The sequence below is a fragment of the Ixodes scapularis genome, unplaced genomic scaffold (genome assembly GCF_016920785.2).
Source record: "Ixodes scapularis isolate PalLabHiFi unplaced genomic scaffold, ASM1692078v2 PGA_scaffold44__24_contigs__length_19508400, whole genome shotgun sequence".
NCBI classification, from domain to species: Eukaryota; Metazoa; Arthropoda; class Arachnida; order Ixodida; family Ixodidae; genus Ixodes; species Ixodes scapularis.
This window is the reverse complement of record NW_024609873.1, coordinates 4,923,191-4,949,170: the sequence shown is the minus strand read 5'-3', so window position 1 is coordinate 4,949,170 and position 25,980 is coordinate 4,923,191. Positions and strand designations below refer to the sequence as shown.

The 25,980-nt window shown below is 47.2% G+C and overlaps 1 protein-coding gene across 1 annotated transcript in view; it reads left to right on the top strand.

Annotated features, from left to right (window-relative positions):
- Positions 1 to 15,297: 15,297 nt before the first annotated feature.
- Positions 15,298 to 25,980, top strand: part of LOC8030520 (protein unc-80 homolog) — a 231,893-nt gene continuing 221,210 nt past the window's right edge. Inside the window, exons 1-6 of the mRNA XM_042293095.1 lie at positions 15,298 to 15,547; positions 18,573 to 18,621; positions 18,696 to 18,716; positions 18,798 to 18,877; positions 20,838 to 21,060; positions 24,518 to 24,773. Of these exons, the coding sequence (XP_042149029.1) occupies positions 15,456 to 15,547; positions 18,573 to 18,621; positions 18,696 to 18,716; positions 18,798 to 18,877; positions 20,838 to 21,060; positions 24,518 to 24,773 (721 nt within the window). The 5' untranslated portion in view covers positions 15,298 to 15,455. The remainder of the gene's footprint in view (positions 15,548 to 18,572; positions 18,622 to 18,695; positions 18,717 to 18,797; positions 18,878 to 20,837; positions 21,061 to 24,517; positions 24,774 to 25,980) is intronic.

Sequence of the window (25,980 nt, the reverse complement as noted above, 5' to 3'; positions counted from 1 at the left end):
AAGTAATCACACAAAGTAATTATGTTGGTTCTCTTCCATGTCGATTGATAACTCTAACTTATTTTTTAAAGCATATGTGAAGTGTCTAGGAGTTTTTTTCCTACTGAATTATCGTATCTTCGAGCCTCTTTTAAAATATACAATCTTTAAAATACTCAAAAATATGTCTGAAGCTTGACGTGTCAGCACGGCGTGCGTCACCGCGTCCGATTCTTTTTTTGTTAGATCTGTGGAGATTATAGTCAAAAATTTTGTTTTGCCATCACCAGAGTGGGACGTGCTGTCACCTTAGCTGTGCAGGTGCACCCTGTTGTGTTGCATGGCACAGCACATGTTTTGGCTGCTGTGGAGCTTGCGGCCACCGACGCCTCCGTCACGATTTCACTGTCGCTGGCGACTATTTGTACAAAATATCGTGCAAAACCAGTCTCAGTGATTGTTTTTTTTTTTCTTTTCTTATTAAGTGGCCTCTTTCTTTTTTGAAATGAATGTGTGGCAAGGAAGTTTCCGGCATCGAGACTTCTGCTCGAAAGAAAAAGCTGAAATTCCCGTAACTTTCTCTATCCAATTTTTTTTTAGGATGAATTATAAATTAAAGGTTCTTGCTGAGGAGTGCATCACACATTCTGAAGAAATATTTTTTGCGTTTGCAAATACAAACAGGGAAGCCGTGGGGGAACCATAACAGGTGTATAACTCCTTTTTAGGATGCCCAAGTACCGCCGATAGATATCTTACAGGCGTCGATCGCGGAGTTGGTTTCGTATGTTGCGTTGAACGAGCACATGAGCAGGCATAAGCGACTCTGGGAGTTCACCATCTCTTCCAGCCAGCTGTTTTGGGGAACATATGTGTGTTAGTTTGCAAAATGCAAAAACAAACTAATAAAAACCAGCCCTTGCATGTATCACAGTGCAGGGGCGGATCCAGAAATCCATTTTAGAAGGGGGGCAGGAAAATTTGTAAGGATACTGTTCTCTCATTGTTTCTTGTGCACCTGGGGGGTCCATCCATGTCAAATTGCCCTCCGAGAAGGGGGGAAGGGGGGGGCGGTCGACTTTGTTTGGGGAGGTGACTGCCTCCGTCGCCCCCCCCCCCCCCCCCCCCCTTCCGTTGGATCCGCCCCTATCACAGTGGAACCAACAGTGTACACAAAATCCCTTTAATTGAAGTATTTACTACCCATGCAGTTTGTGATGAGTTGTGGCAGCAAGAAGTCTTTGGTCTTGAAGCGAACAAACACTTGCGCTGAACCGAGAAGTGCCTTCTCCAGTCCAGGCGCACAGCTGAGGAGGGTTATGGGGCCACACCTTGCAGTACGTTTCCTCGCTGATCAGGGTACACGAGGCACCGAAATCCACTTCAAATTCTAGTGGTTTGCCTTCAATCTTCAATGTCGCATGGAATTTTGGACGCGGACTGTGCGGTGTCAGCCTGTTGAGCTCATGGTAAAAATCTCCATGTACCTCTCGCTGCCAATTGACTGCTGTGGGCGTGAAGTCCACATTTTGCTGACTGCTTTTGTGGCTTGCACTTTTAGCTTGCTTTCTCTTCGTGATGCAGGCTTTCTCGATGTGTCCACGCTTGTGACAGTAACGGCACTCCTCGTTGTGAAATCTGCAAGTCGAAGGACTGTGCTGGCCTTCACATCGAAAACAAGGTCGAGTAGACGATCACTCGGAGTTCTCAGCTTTTCTCTTCGATGTCTTGTGAACTAGGGGAGGTCAGTCTTATGCTTGATGCTCTGTTGCTGTTTTGAAGCGCTTTCGACTCTGGTTGCGAGCTCGAAAGCCTTCTCGAAAGTGAGATCCCTTTCTGCGAACAGGCGCTGCTGCAGGAACTCGTCCTTTACACCACAAACAAACCTGTCACGTAGCATGACGTCTAGTGGCAGTTTGGTGGTATGTATGGGCGTCATCGTGGCTGCTTGACCCGACGAACCCATTGTCGATACGGCAGTTGTGGTCGCTGTTGTCACTATTCCAAAATTGCAGTCGGCTGCAAGTTTCCTTAGTGCCGCGACGTAGCTGCTAATCGACTCGCCTTGCTGCTGATCTCGACGCTGGAATTGGTAGCGACTGTAGAGTTCACATAGTCGAGGATCGAAATGTGTTCTCGGGGTTGAGACCAGTTCTTCAAAACTGACATCTCCTGGTGTTCTTGGTGCAACTAGAGCACGAACGTCTCCACGCCACACAAGGTTAGTAAAAGTGCACGTTTCTTCACCAAATTGGTGATCGAGTTGGCCACAAAGTCGAAGCTCAGCCGCTCGCTCCAGGAAGACCAGCACTTGCCCGTGAAAACTTTGATTGTCCACTCCGTCGTCATGACTTGTGGCCCGGTGTCCCACCGTAGAAGTCGGGCTTCGTAGGTTCGGATCCAGCTCCTCTTCGCCAATGTTAAGTTGGGCATCTCGGCCCGTATATGGAGGGAGACTGCTTCCATCGGTGGCCGAGTATGAACTGCTTTTATTCCCACGATATTCGTACAGCCAAGCCTGCTCGCGTCACGGGCGGCTCGGGTAACCCGATCTCCGGATGCCGCGGCGGCGGAACGGCAGCACTACGTGATCGCCGGAGTGGCGCCGTAGGGAGTTCCACAAAGCGGCGGAAGGTTGCTCGTTATTATACACAACAAGATGTATTGGTGCCACCTCGCGGGCGGCCTCCTGTGATGAAGCTGGCAGGATGCGAGCTGACGATGCGCTACGTTAACGCATAGAAAGGCTATGTTAGTTCGAATCTCTGCAGATTAAAAACACTTTATTTAATAAAGAAACTTGTTTAACGTTTTTGTAAGCGATATATTTCTAATGAATAACTGCACCTCGAAGTTGCTTTTGATATTAAAAAAAAAACATTAAAATGCCCCGAGACAAGCCTGAAGCTTCACGTTACAGCTTCCGCGGCGTGCGCCAGGGCTATTCACAGCCACTGACTCTTTTTATTTTTTAATGCGAAAGCATTAACTGTTTTATGGAGCGAGCTGACGTCATCAGTTTAAAGCACGAAAACAGCACCTAGTTTCCACGATCCCAATAGGAGCGAAGTAAAGCTGATAGATTTTGTCTTCGGTTCCATTGGCTGGCACGCGCCGACGGGGCTCTCATCGGCCACTGCGCTCGTCAGTTAGCACGACCGCTCACCCCATGGCGCTGCGTGTCCATCAGCACACCACTAACGCGGAGCGTCCAAGGTCAGCATGCCTGGGGGAGCACGCGTGCTGACCGGCGATGAAAAGTATGCAGCAGACGAACAAGGGAGTGGACGAGCGGCTTGCATGCTTTCGCATTCATAACTTGTAAGAAATGCTTAAGTGTACTCGAGTTTTTTTTGTTTTTTTTTATCTGTGGGGGTTTGCTGTAGCAAAAGGGTTTGCATTCCCCAGAGTAAATGACGTGCTGTCTTAGCTGTTCACGCACGCATAGTCGTGCTGCAAAGTGCCGCACACTTGTTTTGGCTACATTGAACTTGCCAACACCAACGCTTCTATCCAAGTGTGACTCGACAGTTGCTGACGAGCAAATGCTTGTGTAAAACTGACACTTAACTCCTCCCGCATCGAATATGTTGCAAAGAAGTTTGTCAGATTGCGATTTCTGCTCGAAAGAAAAGCAGAAAATTTCATAAATTGTTAAATTCTCGGTCATGGCCGTGCAAATTCAGACAATTTATTCATATTTTATATTCTATTTTTATTAAGAATTGTTTACAAATTTAAAATCGCTCTCTGAGAAGCGCTTCACGCATTACGTGCCTTTGGGTTTGCAGAAATTAAACGTACAAACAGTAGCAATTCATAGCAGGTGTATTGCTTACTATTTGGGATGCTTAGATCGCGAGGGGGTCTCGCACGTTTTGCGTTGCCCGGGTGAATGAGCAAAGATTTCGTTGACTTCAGAAGCCAGCCACCGCTTCTTCCTGCCAGTTATTTTGAGGAAATGTTTGTTTACTAGTAGTTTACGTACAAATTTCAAAAAGGAATAAATTTAGAACTAATAAGAGACCAGCAATCACAGAGCACATTGGAACCAACAGGGTACACGGAGTCGATTTCACTGAAGTGTTTATTACACAGACGAGAGGTTCTCGATGTTCGCTCTCCTATTTTCAATTTGAAGAGACCTTCCTTTCTTAGTTTTATTTTGTCTGAATCATAATAAAAAAATACACCCTATTTTCTGTGGTAGATGTGGGATAAAGCATTGGATATTCTCTCCTTCATCATCCAACTTTTTTTACGGGGTAGAGAACAGCACACCACCACCCGAGCACTTCGGCACCTCAGCACCAAAGGTGTTTGTTAGCACGACTATGGTGTCGCAGTTTCAAGCTTTTCTAAAATATCCCACTGCCAATATCATTTCACCAAATAAAGACAATGAGTAAAACAGCTTTGCCGCATGTTGCCCAAACAGCGCATGAGGCGAGCTGACGAGCCGAGGGATCTAAGATTCGCGCGGTCCGTCCCAGTCTGTCCTACCTGTGACGTCGCAAACAATGATGATGATAGCTAGAGAAGCGCCCCCTGTAGTGGGCACACACCACGAATAGGTTTCCGAGTTTGGCTTGCCCGTTTACAGCTTGATGAGCTATTTTCCTTTCTCAGTTCCTTCCCTTCTGGATAAAATAAAAAGTGCATCCTGTTCCCCGTGATAGGTGTTGTCCTGAGGTAAATATTTAAATATTCTATTGTTATCTTTAGAGCCCTGCGCAGAAAACAGTTTGAGCATCTGCATCTGCAAACTTTGTATCCGATTTGAATCTGCAGACTTTTCTGTCTGCATCCGCAGACATAGCTAGGGATGTCACAAACCGGTCGAGGTTTGACTTTTTCGAACTTGTGAAAAGTTAGACGAAGATTTCACTTGGGTACGACTGCTATGCGCAAGCGCGACAGGCTGACCAGTTGGCTTCGGATTGGATGGTGATGGCTAAGGGATGAATTAAGGGCAGCACTGATTGGTTAGTTATAGCGAGTTCGTTTCACACGCACTGGCACTGTTGGAGTTCTCTCCCAGAATGCATCGCACTCGCAGAGTGTTGCACGGAAAACTGGACTCAAACGAACTCGCCCAATGCACCGAGTGCAAAAGACTGATGCTGCCGCCATCTATGTTGTATAAAGAGTACCGACCTCAAACCGAAACTTTGGCCTTTCTGTTTGATGGGTGGGAATGCGGGAGTGCAGTCACTACCAACGTTTATCTACAAACGTTGAACGCTGCAACCTGTGGTTTATAGTTTCAATGACTTCAAGCAACTCGGCTGCCGTAAAGAGAGTTAGTTACACACGGCGTAAATTTCTGCATCCAGCTGTCTACAAAGCAGCTGGTTGCGATCTTTCAATTCTTATAACCGTTTACACTGAAGAAAACTGATGATGCTGTCCGAGCAGAAGCTTGATCCGTTCGAGCATGGTATTCTGTGTGAACCACTGAAGTGGTATTGCTTAAACTAGTCTGTTGGAATATAGCAAAACTTTTCGTGGACTTTCGATTTTGGTCGTCATTACAGCTGGTGGATCAGGTATTAGCCTTGGTGAGGACGTCGAGAACGAGAGCTTTTTCGAACAAAATACGACGGGGCAAGTTAGCTGACGTAGGTAAATATTAAACATGATGATGTTGCCCAAGCCTCGAGTAAAGTCACTATGTTTAGCTTTCTCGTATGCCTATTGGGCAGTCAGAGGTTTCTGCTGGGAGAGTTTTGTCGACAAATGTTCAATTTTTCACCCGCACACGGATGAGGATAAACATCTCGGGGGCCGCCGATGCGTTTGTTCTGAGCATTTCTTGACACACTGGTATATTTCAGCGTCTGTACGGCAACAGACCGACTTAAGACGTGCAAATAAAGCACGGGTTGTTAATTGCTTCTTTCATGAAATAGCAGACGCTCATAATTCAAGCTCGCGTTTGATTATGTTGCCCGCGGGACGCGATTTCTATCAGAAGATATACTTTTTTTTTGTTTCGGTTCCGCGCAACGAGGTAGTAGGTTCCGCGACACATCGTAGCAGACGAACCCTCCGTCGTCTGCTCCCGCTCCTCGCCGGCCTCGCCGGAGCGAGGCATGGCGGGATTGCATTTTGGCGCACGCCCGATTTTCTCGGTGCAGCGAGTGCATGCACGCGTGGGGTGCCGCCGCTGAAAAGAACTCGGAAAGTGCAACCACTCGTGGAGTGCCTGCCGAAACGAACTCGCTTTACGGCGCAAGTGGGCACGCGTGGACACGAGTGCCGTGAAACGAACTCGCTATTAGTTACAGTACAAAAAGATGAAGTTATTAACTTCTTCGGTGTTTAGAATTAGTTTATTTTTATTGCAACTGTTCATAAAATTAAAGTAACCCTTTGCATAAAAAGAAAATTCTCCAAACCTAGACATGCATTTATCAATGTCTTGGTCTTGCCACACTGTCCACAAAGTTGGACTCGAGATTCGACAAGGCAAAAGATCCTCCTCACCATGGGGGAGGAGAAACCAGGCAACAGTGGACAGGTTAGAAGGGGGAGAGGAAGAAGCGAGGAAAAAGTGGAAAGCGCAAACTGTTCGTCGGTCTTTCAGGGGATGCTGAACCGAAATCTGGATTTCATATAACACGCGGCAAAAGCATGCAACGGGATGCTACAAACACCAAAACATCATTCGTACAGCAATATCTCGAACGAATGACCGTATTTTTCAAAAAAAGGAGATGCATTTGACAGAAATGTTACATCATGTATCTTCGAGAAGGAGAAGGAATGGCCTCGCGTCTTCTCCGCCTCGCTGCCTTGAGGGAGCGGAGCGAAGAGAGGAGAAAACGAGATATCTCTACATCACGTGCCTCGTCGGCCTGGTTCAATCTCGACTTTTTTTTCCAAAAATATGACCCGTTCGAGATATCGCCTTACGAGTAGTGTTGTAGGAATTGTAGCGGTTCGCCTACATCTCTGCATTGTTGTTTTTTTTTGTTTTTTTTTTAAATCCAAATTTTGGTTCACCATCCCTTTAATTGTTTGAGAGTTCGTTAAACTGGTTCGAACTAGTCGAAACCCGAAAACAATAAAATAGTTTTTTTCCGCCAAGCTTAAAGGGGTACTCCGCCGATTTTTGAGCTACCTCAACTAACTATATTTTCTGACTCCCCGGCCTTTACCCTTTCTGGTATGCTATTTAGTATCGTGAAATTCATAATAGTTATTGCGAAATCGGCAAATGAAAATGATGCAAAAACCAACATTCAAATATACCCGCCCTTTTCAGTGCCGTGACGTCAGTGGAAGGTCAGCTTGTCAGTCGGGCGAGCAGTCTAAAAAATAGAATATGCCAATCATTTGTTCCGCGCTGAAGCGCGGGTCCTGGAGCGAGCTTCCAAAGCATTCATTTGACACCATGAAACTGCTTCGAATCAGTTGGGAACAAATTCTACAGTCCAAAGAGTGAACCCCAGTGGTGAACCCCTACACTTCCACTGACGTCACTTTTTCGCTGTTGCCAGTAGAGACTTTCAGTTTGAAAAACACGGTGAGGAATGTAAATTCAATAACTTCGTGAAAAAAAATTATTTTGACCCAATATTTGGGATACTATTTTGGCGATGTTGTTTGGCGAGTTTAGCAAAATTTCAAGCAAATCGGGGACCATTAAAAAATCGGCGGAGTACCCCTTTAAAGGGGTTATGACACGAAAATTAAACGGATAGATTATTCTTGAAATGGAAGGCTCATAGGCTACTTAGTATATACACCAAGTTACGCAATTTTTAGAGCTCTGGTAATTGCAATATTCAATTTACGAATTTTCATCATTTTCATCTGGCGACCAGGCAACACTGCTCAAGTTAGTCACACCATGGTGTCCATAAACCACGTGACCATGAACACTCTCTCATTCTAGGCGCCCCCATGATCGCCCAAGCTCTTCTCCTCGCGGTACGAACAAAACCGCTCAAACAGCTCGGTAAACTGAAAGCTATTCTCGCTCTCGCCCCCCGGCCGGTTGGCTTTCCACCCTGCATGCGCCTGCGAGATATTCCCGGACGACGGTGACCACGGCGAACTCGTCGTCGCTGTAGCTGGTCGCCAGCGGGCCGCAATCAAAATGAACAGCTTCCAACATCTCTTGATAGCAATCACTCTCATCGCTGCTGCGATCAATGTCGAACACTTCGACAAGGCGATCGATGCCGTAGCCGTAATCGTCACAGACCGGATGCTGGAAACGTGGAAGGTAAACGAGGAAGCTGAGAGTTGATGTGCCAAGAGAGCCCAGTCTGTGAGTGCGTGCAAGTAGACACCGCGCTGGAGGCTGGCTACGTCATCAGCCTCCAGGTCCGCCCGGATCTGCCCCTCCGAGGGGCCCGCATATAAATCGATTTATCCACGAAACTATCGCGCCTTTTTCAAAACAAATTTAGCAGGATTATAGGAACATACAATGGGTCCTAGCAGTATCGTTATGTAATATTTTATTTTTGGCGTGTCATAACCCCTTTAAGGCTTTATTTATTTATTGTTTTTGTGAAGGCATGTTTTTTTTTGTTGTTTTTTTTTTTCCAAAAAAACAAGACAGATCCATACGGCGTCGATTCTTGATCGGTATCCAAGCATAAGGAAGCTTTGATCACGCCGTGAGACCGGCGAAACTTGTTCTAGGCGAGTTGTGCCTTTTTTCCTGCGGCACTGCGCTTTTGTAAAAATTTCCACATATCCTCAACGGAAAGTCTCGCCGCTTATAGAAGGTTTGAAAACCTTCTTAGGCGAATGACGACGAACGACTAGAAAACGCGCCTTCAGCACGCCGCCGCCAGCCTCTGCAACGCTAGCGAAAACGTGATTATGCCACATGCAAGATGGCCGCCCGGTGGCCGCACTTGCGCACTCGCGCTGCAGGGATTGTAGCCAAGGCAAGCCAAAGCCGAGGCAGAACGCATTTGAACATTTGAAAACCTCAAACTTTTTTTTTGGTGGGCTGGAACTTGGAAGGGTACCGCTGTGAAATGGAGCGGAAAGTAACAATACGTTCTGTGGATTGGGCTATCAATCTCTCAAGTGTGCCTACCCTGCAAATCGAGATTCACGTTTGAAACAGAACAACGAGAAGCAAGTTTTTTTTTCGCAACCGCAAACGTCAAGCGACTCATCGACGCTACCCGCGTACAGTGACGGTAAAGTGTGTACCTACCTGTTATAAACTACAACAGCGGCGGAGAACACAAACTTCTCTCCAGGATTTTGGACAGCTTCGTGGAAAATATGCTTAAAAACATCACGCGTAGGTTCGAAGCTGGGTTGCCCGCCACCTACAACAGTAGCGTCCGTTCTTCGGTCGAGACAACCAGGGCAGAGCGGCAGGCGAGCAGTCTTGGGCGTAGTGCAGTCAAGAACACACAGAAAGCTGAAGAACGCAGAGTGCTGGACCAAGAAAGGACTCACCCTCAGAACATCGAACAGGCTAAAAAAATCGGAACTTCATTTCTGCACAGTAGCGAAACCAAGAGTGTTAAAGACAACCAGAATCCTCTGCCGCGTCCAAAGGGTTTGCGTCCCTGGGAATGTGATGACAACTACCCAAATCAAGTACCTCGAGAGTGTGGGCATCCTCAACATGAGAAGCAAGGCAGCAGACAAAGGGCCTGGTCTCAAGACGATGTCCCTTCACCAATGCGGGAGAAGCACTTAGCAGAACAAAATGAGAGGCAAGTCTATATGGCCCAAATCATTAACGTGACTGCTGGTAGCAAGCCAAGCAGTAGCGGAATCGTAAAGAATGTGTGTGACCCTTTACGAGTTCCTGTTGTGGTGCTAGAGAGACTGAATCTTACATCCAAGCAGTCAGACAAAGCATCTTCTCTTGGTGTACTACTTTTATGGCAAAATTCAAATGAAACAGTAATGGCGGAGCATTTGGCAGACGGAAGTTTTACTAACTGGACTGGTGGTATCAAGGCACCCACTAGTGAGATTGTAGCAAACATGTGCGATCCTTTGCGAGTTCCTGTTGTGGTGGTGGAGAGACTTAACCTTACACCCAAACAGGCGTATGACAAGCAGTCGCGCAGAGCATCTTCTCTTGGTGTATCACTGCCTCGACAAATTTCAAATGATCCAGTATCGCAGGAGCATTTGTCAAAAGGAAGTTTTACTAACTGGACTGGTGGTAGCAGGGCGTCCAGTAGCGAGATCGTAGCAAACCTGTGCGCTTTTCAAGTTCCAACTGTGACACTGGACAGACTGGATCCTGCATGCATACAGGTGTATGGCAAGCAGTCTGACAAGTCAACTTCATTTGGTGTACCGTTCCTGAGGCAAAATTTAAATGAAAAGGTACTGTGGGAGAAGCATTTGGCAGAAGGAAATGAGAGGCAAGCCTATAAGGACCGATGCATTAACCTGACTGGTGGTAGAAAGAGATGCAATGGCGAGGTCATGGTAAATCTATGCGACCCATTCCGAGTTCCTGTTGTGATGTTGGATAGACTGGATCTCGCATCCACAGAACAGTATGGCAAGCAGTCGGACAAAGCATGCTCTATTGGTGGTGCTTCGATTTCTTTATGCACAACGGATGAAAACTGCACTGGCGTGAAGAAGAAAAAGGCCAGCTCTAAGAAGACGGAAAGGAAGGCAGCAAGCCAAGGCAACCTAATCACTAGAAAAAGAACTGCTGCAGCCAACGGAGAGCGTAGAAACAAAATTGCGATGGAATTGAATCACATGGAAAGCTGTCGTGCCGAACCCAATAGACGGGGCAAGAGCAGTGCCAGGACTGAGGTGTCTACAACTGGGGATAACATGAGAGCATGTCAAGGTAAAAAAGACACAGTCAAGCAGGAATGACAGAGACCATTGAAAGATGCCAACTTGCAACAAGAGTTAAGTGCCACACCGCCCGTCGTAATCACTGCAAAGAAGAAAACCTTCAAGCGACGCGTTCAGGTGCGAAAAGAAAACAAGGCAATTGCCGCCGCTGCAGCTGCCTCGGATGACATCTTTGGGCCCTCCTTTTTGACAAAGAGCCGGGCCATACCGCCCGTGTTACTCCTTACGGACAGTGACGAAAAACAAGAGGACGCGATCTGTATAGCACACCTCGCCTCACTTCCTTTCCCGGCAGCAGTTCTGGTCACGACAGTCCACAGTTCACATGTCCACAGTTCGAGCGTCATTGGCGTTGCACCGCCCCCGGATTTGATTACGTCGGAGAAAGTCTTGCATCACCTGAAGAAGTCCATGAAGGCAGACGGCAAGAGTCCTCGTCCCGCTGCCACGCTGAAGAGAGTGGGACCAGCCGATGCGCAAAGGGTCCTGAAAGAGCTCCGGCAGCTGGAAGGTTACCTCCAGGACACAGAAGAAGCGGAGAACTGTTGGCTGCAGTCTGACGTGGAGCTGGGCCACTTCAGCGGCTACAGCTCTTTTTGAAGTTCTTGTGCACCACAACATCTGTCGTGCTTTTAACTGCGCTACTTAATCAATCCCTATTGTATTCATTCTTTTCCTGATATTAATCTTTGTCTAACTATAAACAGTTTTGTTCAAGTTCTTTATATGGTTGCCTTACCTTAGAATAAATAGCTTAGCTGCTAAAGGAGTGCTGTGACAGATGGATGGATGAATGCTAATAGCTGCAGTACGCTTTATAATGGGCAGTACGGTCAAACCGATTCAAACAAACAGCAGGAAACGCTTCGATCAGTTCGATATAGCAAAAACCATTTAGAACAAACTTCCACGATGCGTTCGTTGTAAGGCGAGAGCTTCTCTTCGTAGGCAACCGTTTTGATATTAAGTTTCTTTTTCCTGCGCATGCGTACAGAATATTTTTTATCTTTCTCCCCTTCTGAATCGCTTCTCTTCGCTTAATTTTGTTCACAACTTAAGCTTTTGGAATTCTCTTTCTTTCCTAGTACTTTTTTTTTTGGGGGGGGGGTAAGACAGGTTATAAGACGATTCTTTGCGCGTTTTTGGAAGCCTTCCCGGGGGCAAAAAGTTTGATATAGCCAATATGTCGTGTGTTATAGAAATTACTTCTTACATGCATTTTTATTTAAATTTTCCGTGAGTTCGATATCGACAATAATTCGCTGTACGTGGATCGGTTCTAAACGGGTTTTACTGTAGTTTAAGTCACTTAGCCTGGAAACTAAAAACCCAAAGTATGATTTGTCTCCTCGCCCTTCTAAGCCAGTTTGCTTCCACTCTGCAATTTTGTAAATATAACCACTGCAGCTGGTGTGGAATATCCCCAGGATAATCTTTGGGGAATTGGACAAAAAAAACTAAAAACGCCACCCCCCGCCTCCTGCCCCCAACGAGGTGGGTCGTCGATTTTCCTCTGGTCAAGTCGGCATTACGTCAACACTGGGCCCACTGGGAGACAGGGTTGAGACTTTGGGCTGGAGCCACGTGGGAGGGAGTCCCAATTTTCCTCTGCCCGCCTGTTCCCAGCTGTGCTAGATGTACGTCATTCAATTCTACCTAGATAATTTTACCAGTTTTCCAATCTCTTCGTCGATATTAAAGTGCAGTTATTCATTATTCCATTCTCGTCTGCAAGCCCCAGTTCTCCAGCTAAATTCGTCGACCCCTCCGGGACAGCGGGAGCAAGCCCTGTGCAACACCACATGTATTACTGTCTGGTCTTCCCCTTGGCATGTGGCACACCCAAGGAGGATAGAAGGGTAGGAGAGGGCATGACGTCGGCCACGTAGCCCCCACAAGCCATGCTCCCTTGACGCCTCGCTTTCTTATTTTCCTCCTTACTCTCCTCGCTTACCATGCCAACGTGACCACATCACGTGACCGTAGCTAGCCTTCGTCTTGCTATGGGGTACTAGAATACACCACAGTCTAGCCTTCGATCTGATAAAACCTACCGGACGGAGCGCGCACAAGCCTGCAAGGAGTCCTACAATCAACCATCCGTCTCACACGTGACATGTCACGCGCACCAATCACCAGACAGATCTGCGGTCACGCTGGGCACAAAATCGTTTAGACTTTTTAGGACTAGGCTTCACCAATATTGCAACGTGGCCACCTCTATAGTTGGGCACACCGCATATTCATGTCCACATACTTTTCCCTTTGACACAGCACCGGTGTTACCAGATTAGTGGGCCACTTTTTTGTTGAAGATGGCATCGAAATTTGGTGGCTTACTTTTGTAGCTTTTGGGATATTTTTAATTCTTGCTTGAGACATACGCTGCGATTTTACTTGCGATTTTTCAGTTACAAAAACTGCATGGTGAAAATTTTGGGATTTCGGCATTTCGGTGCCCAACTGGCTGACCGTCGTATCGGGGAAATCGCAAGCAAATTTTTGCGATTTTACGGTTGTGACGCTGCTTCTGCAGCAAAACAAGTGCGGTGGAAACTAACGTTGGTGGAAACCACAGCAGGCTACGGTGCCGGCGTCGCAGCCGGTCGCAGCTGCTGCCGTGACCACGGTGTAGCAAAATTGTACATTACCACAACTAGACTCTAACTACAACCATAAACAAACATCACTGTATTTTACAAAGCCCAGCGTGCGTCTCACGAGCGCGACACACGCTGGGGCTTCATACAACGAGTGTCAAGGGGAGTCAACCCAAAAGCACTGCGGAGTTTATACACTGCACTAGTGCTCCCGCAGCTTGAGTTCTGCTCGTCAGTGTGGAGCCCCAGACAGGTCGAGTGTACAACGGCACGCGGCCTACGCTATCCTGCGTCGCCAATCACCACCACAGCTGAGGCGATACGTATTACTAAAAAACTCTCTAATGAACTTCTCAGAAGTGTGGGGTGGAACTACCTGTCTGTCCGTAGGCAGGTGGCTTCGCTTCGCCTCCTAGCCTGCACGCTGGGTGGCCCTCCTACACCTCTTCTAAACTCCGTGACAACTTTTTTTGGCAATGCAGTGGAAGGTAGAGGCCCGCGTCCCCTCTCCCATTTTGAGTGTACACAGGCTCTCCTCCTCCCCCCGAAAATGGGGGAAGAGGAGAGCCTGCGCACACTGAAAATGGGAGAGGGGACGCGGGCCTGTACCTTCCACTGCATTGCCAAGAAAAGTTGTCGCGGACTATAGAGTATGTGAGGAAGAACCGCGTCGACAAGCACAACCCCTCCTTGGACGGACGGAGCGTCACAGAAGCACACTCCTTCCGAGAACCATCGAGCTCTGGCGCTCCCTCCCGAGTGAGGTCACACAAGGGACATTCGAAAGCAAAGAGGACTTAAAGAAATGGTTCAACGAAATTCGAAATATTCCCGTTGTGTTCAAAAATAGGTTGAATATGATCCACAATATCCGTAAATGACAATCGCATGTTTGTATTTTTAGCTTGGTGGCTGTATTTTTCGTTATAAACGGCCCACTCTGGCAAGCGCTCGGAGAAGGCCCAGCGGAGACCACGTGACATCCGACGCAATCGTGACGTAGGTCGTCTCGGGATGAGCAAAGCTACGGCGAGGCTGACGTCGAGAGGATGGCCTAGTCGTTCCAGTCACCGAAGCGGCTGCTTTTGTACGAATTTTGATGTGACGGGTTAATCTTCTCTAATCCTGTAGGGGGACAATAGCGACTTCTGCGAACACAAAAGACGTTCTCGGGAAGAGGGGAGTTCCTCCTGCCCCTCTTTTCTTGTCGTGGCTGGAGACGAGACAACCTCCGTCACTAGCTGTCAAGGTTCCTAGACGGGCATTACAAGCGAGGCGTTAGCGACATCCACCAGGTGCTCTTTGCTAATCATTTAATTCGCTTTAAAATTCCTTTTCGTGACTTTTTTAACAAGATATTGGTATGTTCGATCTGATGCTGCTTTTTTGAACACACATAGATCAAAAAATGAATGCCGAAATTTCGTTGTAGTATCCCTTTAAAAGAACTGTGCAAATGTGCAACCGTCCACCTCAAAGAACTGTGATGTGACACCAGTTACACTCAATCAGACCCAAATCCCAGTGTACAAACATTTCTTTCTTTCTTTTTTTGTATCTGTGTGTGTGTGTGTGTAGTGGGTACAGTGAGCCCCTATGGCATGGGCAATAGCCTTCTCACTGTCACCCGGGTTTTAGAAACCGAATAAAACATTATTATTATTAATTTAGGCACTAATAAATTTTTATTTCCGGCCTCATGTAAGTTTTTTGCGACTCGTCACTCGCTCTTATCTCGAACAGAGTTCTATCAGTTCTATCATCATCGCAAAAAACGAAAGCATAGCGGCGTTTTTTTTTTTTTTTTTTTTTTTTTTTTTTTTTTTTACTTTGGTTGATCCTTTAGCTCCCCATCCGCTCCGCGCCTCCGCCTCCGCGCCTCCGCGCCGAGAGATAGCCAAGATGGATGACGACAGGTGAAGCGGCGGAGCGGGCTTCCTCCGATGCCTTTCCCTCAACTCCCGCCGCCGTTCTCCCTGTCGGCCGCATCACGACGACCCGTTCGACGACAGAGAGTGAACCGAGCGGTTCCATGAGCACGCAGCCGGGATGCCGAAGCGCAAGCTCGAGGACGACCAGAGCGAGCCCGACGAGCTGGCCGTGCCGCTGCCCATCCAGACCTTCCTGTGGCGACAGACCAGGTCAGGGAGCGCCGCTTTCGTGTGCGCCGCATGTCCTAGCAATTCTCTCTTGTGCACCTTGAGACAGCGGGAGTGGTGTCATTGCTGTAGATGAACATTTGAGCCAGTCAAGTCTTTAACCCTTTGTGAGGAGCTATCAGTTTCTTCTCAAAGATATCCGGCATAAAATAGAAACCGAATGACATGTTTTGCACATTTTTATGCTTCGCACTTATTGAAAAGAAAAAGAAGACAGAAGTGCTACATACGTGTGGTTTATGAAGGTGGTACATTTTGCAAGTTAACGGTAACGTAAATAAAAAGAGTAACGTATCGTGTAAAAACGTAAGCTTGCCTGTCATTGCGGCGCAGCAAAATAAATCATCCTGTTAAGCAGAAAATTCCGCGCTAGCCGTCAGAAAAAGCAACAAAAACAAACACTCGCGATAAATCAGCGGCGTATCCGGGGCCCTTATGTTTTTCGTTGTCACATGGTCTTGGGTAGCCAATGAGGTGTGACTGCGAGCAAAAGTTTTGGTAACTAGCTGTTCTTCTCCGGGTTGGCAGCGGAATAGGTGCTGCCTTATTTTTGTACAATGCCAACCAGTGATCTCCAAGAATTCTAGCTGTTTAAATCAATACATGGGCGTCGGCAGGGGGGTGCAAAAGGTACAGTTGCCACCCCTAAGCCAGACTACCCCCCCCCCCCCCCCCCCCCCTTTTCCTACAAGCAAGCGGGTGACTGACAAGCGAAAACAACAACCGAGAACAATTTAAAAATAAAATCGAGAGTAACTATCGAAACATAAAAAAAAAAAGGCGATGTCTTGCCCCGCATTCCGTGGAAGAAACAATTGGAAAGAAAAGGGCAACCAAGCCCTACTTTTGCCTCTGCGACACCACACCTCGCTGAGGGCGCACCCATTTCTGAGAACACCGCGATCCCCCGCAATGAACACCCAGTGGTGATGAAGTGACTCCAGCCCCGAGTAAAATGACTCCAGCCCCGAGTAAAAAGTTAGTGAAACGGCCCGAAAAACAAGTTTTCAACTTCCCTTTGGGCCCTTTCATTTTTGCACACTCGTACATCCGCATTCATTTGTCCGCGGAAATATTCCCTCAATATCGTCGTGTGCCGGGGGCCGTGCAGACATCATAGGGTGGTTGGAAAAAGTCGTGACAAGGGAAAAGGAAAATAACGATAACTATCTTCGCGGAGCAAATACCAAACGCACCCCGTTTTTTCAACTTCGCTAGCCTAGCTCACGTGACATTTCAACGGCAATTTCAACTGTGTTTTTCCAACTCCACGCGCCATGTGCTGAGGACGCAGGGGTTCAGGTTACTTTTGCAAAAGCCGCGCCGAGTGCCGCATAGCTGACACATCAATGACAAGTTTTGGCCTCGAGGACGGGGCTCTCCAGCCTGGGTAATAAAGCCTGTGTTTTCGAGACGATTCCATGAAGAGCAAGCCATGAGCGACTGTGAACATGACCTTTAGAGCAGGTTGGGGGGAGGGCGTCGGGCATCCGCGTTTGCTCGAAACCATGTTCGCACCAAGTCGTCAACGCAACTGACCCTCGGGCCATAATTTACTGTCTCACCGTTTGAAACCAGAGAAAGGCGCGTCAGAGACAGCCCAGTCCACAATCGCAACCGTACGGTTGTTTTTCTTTCCGAAAGTTTGTAGCGAGAGTCACTATTTTGCCAGCTCTGGATTTCTCCATCGGTGTCTTCGTCTTACCAAAAGATCACATCGATCACTGCTTTCCATATTGTGGGACGAAGAAAGCAGTCACCTCTGACCCCTGCCGGGACTCGGAGTCAGATTCGATTGAGGCAATCCTTGTCCCAGTCAGTCCTAAGCAACCTCTGCCCTCCAAACTTCAGCTTGAAATGGGATTCGCCCTCAACTCATCTGTTACAGGTACGCCTAGAGAGATTTCCAGGCATAACTAAAGTTGACCAGATAAATACAAGATCCGCGCAAAGATAGCACACGGCGCTATAACATCATGTTTTTTGTTTTTTTTTTATTCTCAAATGAAACAGGAGGAGCCCCATTTATTTATGTAAATTCCCTTAACTGTAATTTTCAGTTGAGGTGATAAAGGAGAGACTTATTGAAAAAAAATATATAAATAAACAACTACATTTGTTAAAAAAAAAGCTTTTTAAAAACGTTAGTGATACCAGGCGCCCGGAAACAAATTATAATTGGGGTATCTGCATTTGTGGACTTTGTATTTAGGGTATTGGTTCTTTTCGGTGTGGTTCTCTATTATAAATCTTGAGCTTTTATGACTTCGTATTATCAAAAGTTGAATGATGGGTTTTTTTGGTGTAGCTTAAAAGCTCGCACACTCATTTTGGTGTTATCTAGCTTTCTCTCTCTTCATATTTTGGGTATTATGAAAAGACAGGCTCTTCAATGGGGAAACTAAAATGTCTTGTAGTTCGTCGATGGGATCTTTGAACTGGATTTTATTCGAAGGCTCGAAACGTTGTACACAAGCTTCCTTGCTCGCATATTTCCTCGTGTTTTGAAAGTATATGAATGGGCATTCAAGAATATATATTTTACTTTTTATTGAGTTGTTGTGTTGCAGAATCTAATAAATTAATAAATGACTGGTGGTCCCTTCATCAGCGATAACAGAAGGGTCCTGATATGTTCATGCCCCGTTCACTATTCACGAGTTTTACGTCCGGGGATGTCAGGGGCCTTTTTACATAAGCGATTGTGACTGCGAACTAAACACTGTTTATGCCAACATTTGTTTTAAAACCTTATACGTATAATACGTTGTAAAATTGTTGCGGCAATGTATCGGTTGCACCCCCAATCCCCCCCCCCCCCCCCCCCCCAAGTTAAGAAAAAAAAAAGAACGTCGGGTGCAAAAGTTTTGCCCCCACCAGGAAAAAATCCTGCCGACGCCCATGAATCAATAGGACATTTTTTTTTGTTTTCATTGTACCATAACAGTAGGCTGTATTGTTACAGATAGAGGCATGTAATTGGTTTTGATTTCTTTTGGCAATGCAGTCCCTTTATACGCCCGAAAATTGGCAAGACCCACGATGCATCGGCGATGGTGAGTCAAGGTGTCTTTTGTCAACAAGTGTGCCTAGGTGTTCAATAATTTGTTTTTTTTTTTTTTGCTTACAGGAACAACGAGAAGCATGCAAGGTATATATATTCATTGTTAGCTTTTGCATTTTATATAACCACGCAGAATCGTTTTGTAACATTACATCTTCGTTTTTTCAGTCGTTTGAGAAAGTTCTGGTGCAAAACATTCAGTTTGGCCTATCACCCAGTCTGACTGTTGCCATCAAAAGCATCAGAAGGTTTGTACCCAGCCATTTTTAGTACCACCACCCACGTATGAATGATGAAACCACGAATTGACCCTGTATAGGTATGCTTCTGTAGGCTGGCCGCAGTGTTTCTGACGCTGTAAAACAAACTGGAAAAATCGGTTCCTGAGCATGGAAAGCTCAGACCAAATGTTCATTTAGGTGGTGGATTTCACCTTGTGAAATTTCAGGGTATAGTTCTCTTCCTGTAAAAAATTGAGACCAACTGACTTGCCAAAGCCATGGGCGGTTGTGTTTGCAGACGACCGAGTCAGTGTGGCATGTAACTTGTGGCACCATTTTCCAGTAGGTGCAGCGAGCAGACGACACATTCAGTTGTCTGCTTGCTGCACCTAACAGGGTATGGCGCCTCGAGTTACTATCATCGCTAACTCGGTCGTCTGCGGAGACGTCTGACATTGGCTTTTGCGAGATTGTTGGTCTAATTTTTTCCAGAAAAAAAAGCTACGCCTTTAAATTTCACGAGGTAAGATCCGCCACCTAAATGCACATTTGGTGAAAGTTCGAGCTTTCTATGTGCAAGCACTGATTTTTATGGTTTGGTTTACTGCGTAAGAAATGCTCTGGGACCCCTACAGATTTTCTGATCAGCACCTGTCTTGTCTGAGCATCATACTTTGAATGAACATAGAAAATAATGCGAATGAAAGGGCCTCTGAAATGCATTTGTGCATGTCGAGATTTTAGAAACAGCTTACAAAAGTCAAACTATGACAACAAATTTTGGAGAACTCCAAATCAAGCTTTTTGAACATGCAAACTGAGACTTCATTTCTCTGGGTTACCCCACTTCTCTTTTTGCTGAGTCATCTTATGAACGAAACAAGAAGGCATTTCCTTTTTGGGATTGACTGGCCGACAAAGTATTTGCGGTCAGATGAATGAGAATAAACTGCATCTGTGTGCTCCAAAAGTTAATTTTGCTGCTTCAAAAGGAGCTTCTTCAAAAGGTGCTTCAAAGTGACTCGAACCAGCCATATACCTGTGTCTTGTTTAGGCATGTGTGAATAGTGGATTTTGAGTTAAAAGCAAATTCAAAGCGAATTGTGGTTTTGGCCGAATATTTTCAAATCGAATATTGAATAATTTCTTTGAGCCTGTCACCGCTGCACCATGCTTAAAACAAAAACCCAGCAAAGTCGTGAAGCTTGTTCCCAAGATTGCCCTTCTCCACTTCTAAAGGAAGTTAGTTTTAATCCAACTGCTATATTTATCGACTGTCTTGCGGCGGGTTCGTCCTGTTGAGTGTGCTTCTTACTGAACACCGGTGCACTGCGGAAAAGCAGCATTCGCGAAAGCGAGCTTTTTGGGTGTTGCTTCTCCGCAGCGCATGGGTGCTCAGTAAGAAGCATGCTCAACAAGCTAACCTGCCGCGATAAACGCTTAAAAAAAATATGATTGTTCACTAAAATTTATCAAACCCATGAACTTGCCAACTCATGAACTTATTGAACTCACTCACTGTGCCTTCCCCTTCAGCATTATACAGGTGGGGCTGGCATCCTTGGATCAGTTGACAAAACTTACAAAACTCGCAAATCTCGAAAGCAAATATCAAATGGCGTATTATTAAAAACTTCTGTTCAAATATTCAAATATTCGCAGAATCCTAGTATTGTCAACTGCTTTCTCGAGAATAGCGTCCAAGACACTGCGACAACCGTGACATTCATGTTTTCTCACACTTTTTTTCCGGAACTTCTACTTCCCACTGCCAGGATTGCGACATCCGGCAGCCTGACACTCCGGCTTTTGTGTCGTCATTTGTTGCCACTTCGGTACCACTTCGGACGTGTGGGCAGAATATCGCGCTAAAGACACCACTTGGAGACGCGTTCCGGGGGCCCTGTAACAGTAGGCTTGGGTTTGACGTCGTTGCGGCCGAGGCATTCGGGGTGCCGGGGCCTTGCTTAGCGCCGTTCGGACGCAGGTGGCGCCTGGTGCGCGCAGCCCTGCCGCACGTGATGCACTGCTGCGCTGCGCTGCTGCATGCGCGCAAGGAAAGCTGCCTGGAGAAGCTGGGCTCGGCCGAAACCAAGCTGCTCTACACTCTCCACTGGATCCTGCTGGATGCGGCTGAGGAGTGTAGCGACGCCGAGCACGCCGGGGGCCCCGACCCCGCTCGCTACGTCTTCCCCATCAGCGTTATACAGGTGCCCTCCTTGGATCAGCTTACAAATTCACCAAACTTACGAATTCATCGGACTCCCAATTTCACCAAACTCCCAATTTCACCAAACTCGCAAATTTACCCAATTCATGATCTAACCAAAACTCATGAACTCACCGATCTGATAAACTCATTGAATTCATGAACACACTATGTCTTCTAAACAGCATCATACAGGTGGGGTCAGCATCATCAGATCAACTCATGAATTCACAAATCTACCAACTCGTGAACTCACCAAAGTCATGAATTCCCTGAAGTCATAAACTCAACAAGCTCATGAACCGACCAAATTTATGAACTCACTACGTCTTTTCAACAGCAACATACATGAGGGGCTGGCGTTCTTGGATAAACTCACGAATTCACCAACAACTCTAAGCGAAGCATTTTTTAAGTTGAAGGCTGACGTGCAAGCAGTGTTTTCTGCCAGGAAGAAAACACTTCCCCAATGTCCTTCCCTTCATTTCTGCTCACTCTCTTTCCCCCTCACCCCCAAAAAAAGCGGGTCTGGGATATTTCTTGCAGAGAGATATGGTTTGCTTTTTCTGAAAGAAAAAAAGTAATCGGCGGCGTCTCCCTCATTTTTACTTGTTTGTCTGCTTTTAAGCACTACTGTCGAGACAGTTTATAACGCAGCCAGTTACAACAACATAGTGGCTATAGTGAAGTGATCATGATTACTTATTCCCGTTTGCACTTTTTAATTTATTCGTGTCTGTTTTTAGCGAAAGAAAATGAGCAGCTTCCGCATAAATAGCGAAAAGAAATTTCCTATAATCTAAGAGATTTAATCAAATTCGAAAAATTTACCAAGTTGCAGACCGCCACACTTGCTGCCGTGACCGAGCAGCCATTCAGAACGGGCTGCAGACGTGACCTGCAAAGGCTGCTGGCGGCAGCCTCTGCATCATTGTCTGCTCCCACTCCTTATCTGGAAAGCAACTTTTCCGCGTTGCAGGTGGAGAAGCCTTCCTGGCATGCTGGTGGGGCATTCGGAGCGCTAGCGACAACGTACCGATACATACCAACGGACACGACGAAGATAAGCCTAGATTTAAGAGAGGGAGCAACCCCAACCAGGGAGAGCATTTGCAATATAATAATGGACGGTTCCTGGGCAGATTGCTGCAAAGGCGCCTGCATTTGGTTCTTTGTGGATAGTGTGGCAAGGCAACCGGGCAGAGAGGTGGACACATTTGCAGATGGGGTGGGGAATGGAAGTACAGTAAAACCTCGTTATAACAAAGTTGAAGGAGCGATCGTAATTATTTCGTTATAACCATTAGTTTGTTATAGCCAATGTCCATTTCTTCCCTATTAGCAAGCAAGGGGAATTATGAATGCTTTGTTATATCCATTAGTTCGTTATATCCCATTTTGTTATAACGAGGTTTTACTGTATTATGTACCTTTACATTCGGGGACCAGTGCTCAAAGGTGGAACCTAATGCCCGTCCCACCGCGTGGCTGACGGCTACCAGCGAGGGTGGTCGCCACGCCGGGTTCGCCAACGCCATGCTAACAACAATGATCCCAGTATCCAACAGCTGAGAACCAGGGGTCCCCAACAAGACGCTGCGGTCAATCGGGCCGTAGACACAGTGCCTGCAGCAGGTGCCGACCTGAGAGCCGAAGGGGGTAATTGCAAGCGGAGTCATCGCCGGTAGGCCGAGCTTACGTCGCAGGAGTTCAGGCCAGGGCTCTCGGCAGACGGAGGTCCACTAGGGGGAGCGGACGCCGACTGTCAGAGCCAGGGGAAACGCTAGCATTGAGTCGTCGCCGGTTAGACGTGCTCGCGCCGCGACTTGACCCGTTACCCGGAGTCCAATCCAGGACTCCTCGACCAGACGGCCGTCCACTCGAAGGAGGGCAGGCCCGACTGTCCCTGCGATCTCGCTGACCCCTCGAAAATGGGAGACGCTGCTCGGACTTAGTAGTTTTAGTTTTCATCTGTGATATTTTGTTAGATAGTTAAGCTTTAGCTGCAAGAGGGTAGGCCAACATGGTGGCATACTCTCCCCACCACGATACGGAGAGACCAGGCTCGAAGCCAGACGACTTTGCCCACAGCATCTGCGGCCTACGCCTTTACGGGGGATGGAAACCAGTGGCTCCCACAATGGTGAATGCTTTCGACACCTAGCAGACTGCAGCTCGTTTTGCAAATACGGCCCACAAACCACGCGAGCCCGATCAAGCAGTTGCTCCCTCTCTTAAATCTAGGCTCTCTATACCGATGAAACACAAACTTGAGTGCAAGCTTGGTGCTGTGCGCGCTTCATGTTCTGTGTCGGCGTCGCTAGTTTGTGAGGTCGCTCTTTTCGCAAAAGTCTAGCTTCGCACGAGCACCGATTCGGTGACTTACCGCCACTCAACGGCGACGAGTCTTGGCTCCGCCGGCACCTTGACGAGAACGACAAAGGCAATCTCCTTAAAACACAAGCGTGCCGCCATCCTCGACAAGGTGCGCATAAACGTAAAGAGTGCCGTCCACTGCAGGCATCCTAAGCGGGCGGCCATCACAGCTGATGACACAATCCGTACATACCTGCGGGATCTTCTCTCGATTGGAGCTTCTCGCATTTAGTGAGAAGCGGCTCCGATCTAGCAGAGAGCGCGTGCAGGGAAGCCTCGACCGCTTTCTGCAAGCACGATAAACATGTGCCCGCAATGGCCTTTATCATCTTTGTTTTTATTTTTTTGTGTGTTACTTTTATAGAGTTTAGATACAACGAAGAAGCGGATATAGCGATGTGATTTTAGATTCCCGTTGACTTTGTTATAACCAGTCTCGACTGTGCTTTAGGAGGCCCGAGCCACCCATTAGTGTATAACTATGCAAAGCGCAAGTTTGTCTGCTTCTTTCAAAGAGGTTGGGGTGACGTCCGTCTGAACACCGAGCTGCGATTGGCTCTGATTGAGGTCTACCCACTATACCTCAATCAGAGGAGCCAATCAGAGCTCGACGTTCTGCATCACCGTAACCCCTGAAAAAGAGGAAAAGAACTTGCGCTCCGCATAGGCTAAACACTGTTTAGTATACGCATTATTTACAAGGTTCGTAAACTTCTGCTCTGCTTTACGAACCCTTTTAAAATTCAGTCTGGCAACTTTGATCACTATTATCATCATCTCAGTGTATGGCATCTGTACCAAACTAATGGCGACTTTCTTGAGGCTGGCGAAGGAAGGAGTTGGTTTACGCCCTAGATGTGAAATTTATTCAGTGCAGTGCGACTGTCGGCCCGGTGTCTGTAACGTGCATCACAGAGTAGTGATGCACGACCGCACGCCGGTGCGGTGCTCATCCGGATCAAAATGGGCAGGGGTAGGGATTGAGCCCAGGATCCCTGGGTTCTGCAGTGAAGCTTTCCCTCCACTTGCTCCGATCGCGCTGACACTCTTGGCCGCCGATCCCCCTCTCCTTTCGCTCGCAGGTGTTTGTGTACCTGTTTGCGCCACTGATCCCGTTCCTGAAGCAGTCGGACTTTGTGGGCAGCTTCCGGCTGGAGAATGGGGTGCGCATTTGGGAGCCCCTCTGGGAGTTCCGGCACCCCAGTGTGCCCTGCTTCACGGCCCCCGTGCAGCCCCACGGGGCCAGGGCGGGATCTCGGGGAGACCTGGAGCTGCGCAGGCCCCATTACGGGGACGTCTTCCTCGGGGGGGCCCCGGGGGCCAAGCTCAGGAAGCAGGGTGAGGTCCCCTTTTTGCACTCTCGCAGGGGACCATGGCTTATGGAGATAATTACCTCTTAGAAGCGTGCTACGAGACAGTGGCACCGTGGTGTGGCTCGCAGCACAAGCATTTCACATAGGCTACAACCAGACTGGCATAGAAATCCTGTGTAGCTGCCAACCTTTCTAATCGATGTCAGCTTACCTGTGCCATGGCCGCTTGATGGTCCTCTCATCGAGCGGCCGTGCCTGAGCACGGCACTATACAAAACGTTCAGGGTAGACATGTGCAAATAGTGGATTTTGAGTTTGAAGCAAATACCGTATTTACTCGCACAATGAACGCACTCGCGTGATGAACGCACCCCCCAAGTCGGCTCTCAAAATTTCGACTTTTTTTTTTCACTCGCGTAATAAACGCACCCCCAACTCAGATCTCAAAATTTTGACCCCCTCCCCCCACGTGCGAAATGAACGCACTTTTCTATCCTGGTGCAGCGAGGTCGCGAATGCATGGGCAGCGTGGGCGAACAAAACGCCTTGCAAAAGGCGTTAAAAAAATTCGCAAAGATCCAAGGAAGCAAAAAAAAAAAAAGAAAACATAAAGAGGGGCTTTTTTTTTTTTTTTTTTTTTGCTTAGGGCAGTCTGGTCTTTGGGTTCGCGCGCCGCCGCGTGCAAGGAGGTAAGAAAGAGAAGCGTAGAAGCGCTCTAAGCGAACAAAACGGCTTGCGAAAGGCGGCAAAAAAAAAAGGAAAGAAAAAAAATTACGGAACTAAAAGAAACCAAAAACAAAGAGGAGCTTTTTTTCTTTTCTTTTTGCACAGCGCAGTTTGGTTAGGGGGGGGGGGGGGGGGGGGTCGCACGCCGCGCGCAAGCAAGAAAGAGGAGCGAGCAAACAAAACAGCTTGTAAAAAACGGCAAAAAAAAAAAGAAAAAAAAAAGAAAAAGACGGAACTGAGAAAAAAAAAACAAAAAAAGAGGAGCTTTTTTTCTTTTTTTTTTTTGCACAGCGCAGTTTGGTTACCGGAGGTCGTGGGCCGCGCGCAAGGAGATAAGAAAAATAAGCGGAGTGCCCTTGCCTAAGCAACGCCTAAGCAAACAAAACAGCTTGCGAAGGGGGCAAAAAAAAACAAAAAAACTTAAGGAATTAAGAAAAAAAGAAAACGAGTTTTTTTTTTTTTTTTTTGCACAGCTTAGTTTGGTTACGGGGTCGGGCGCCGCGCGC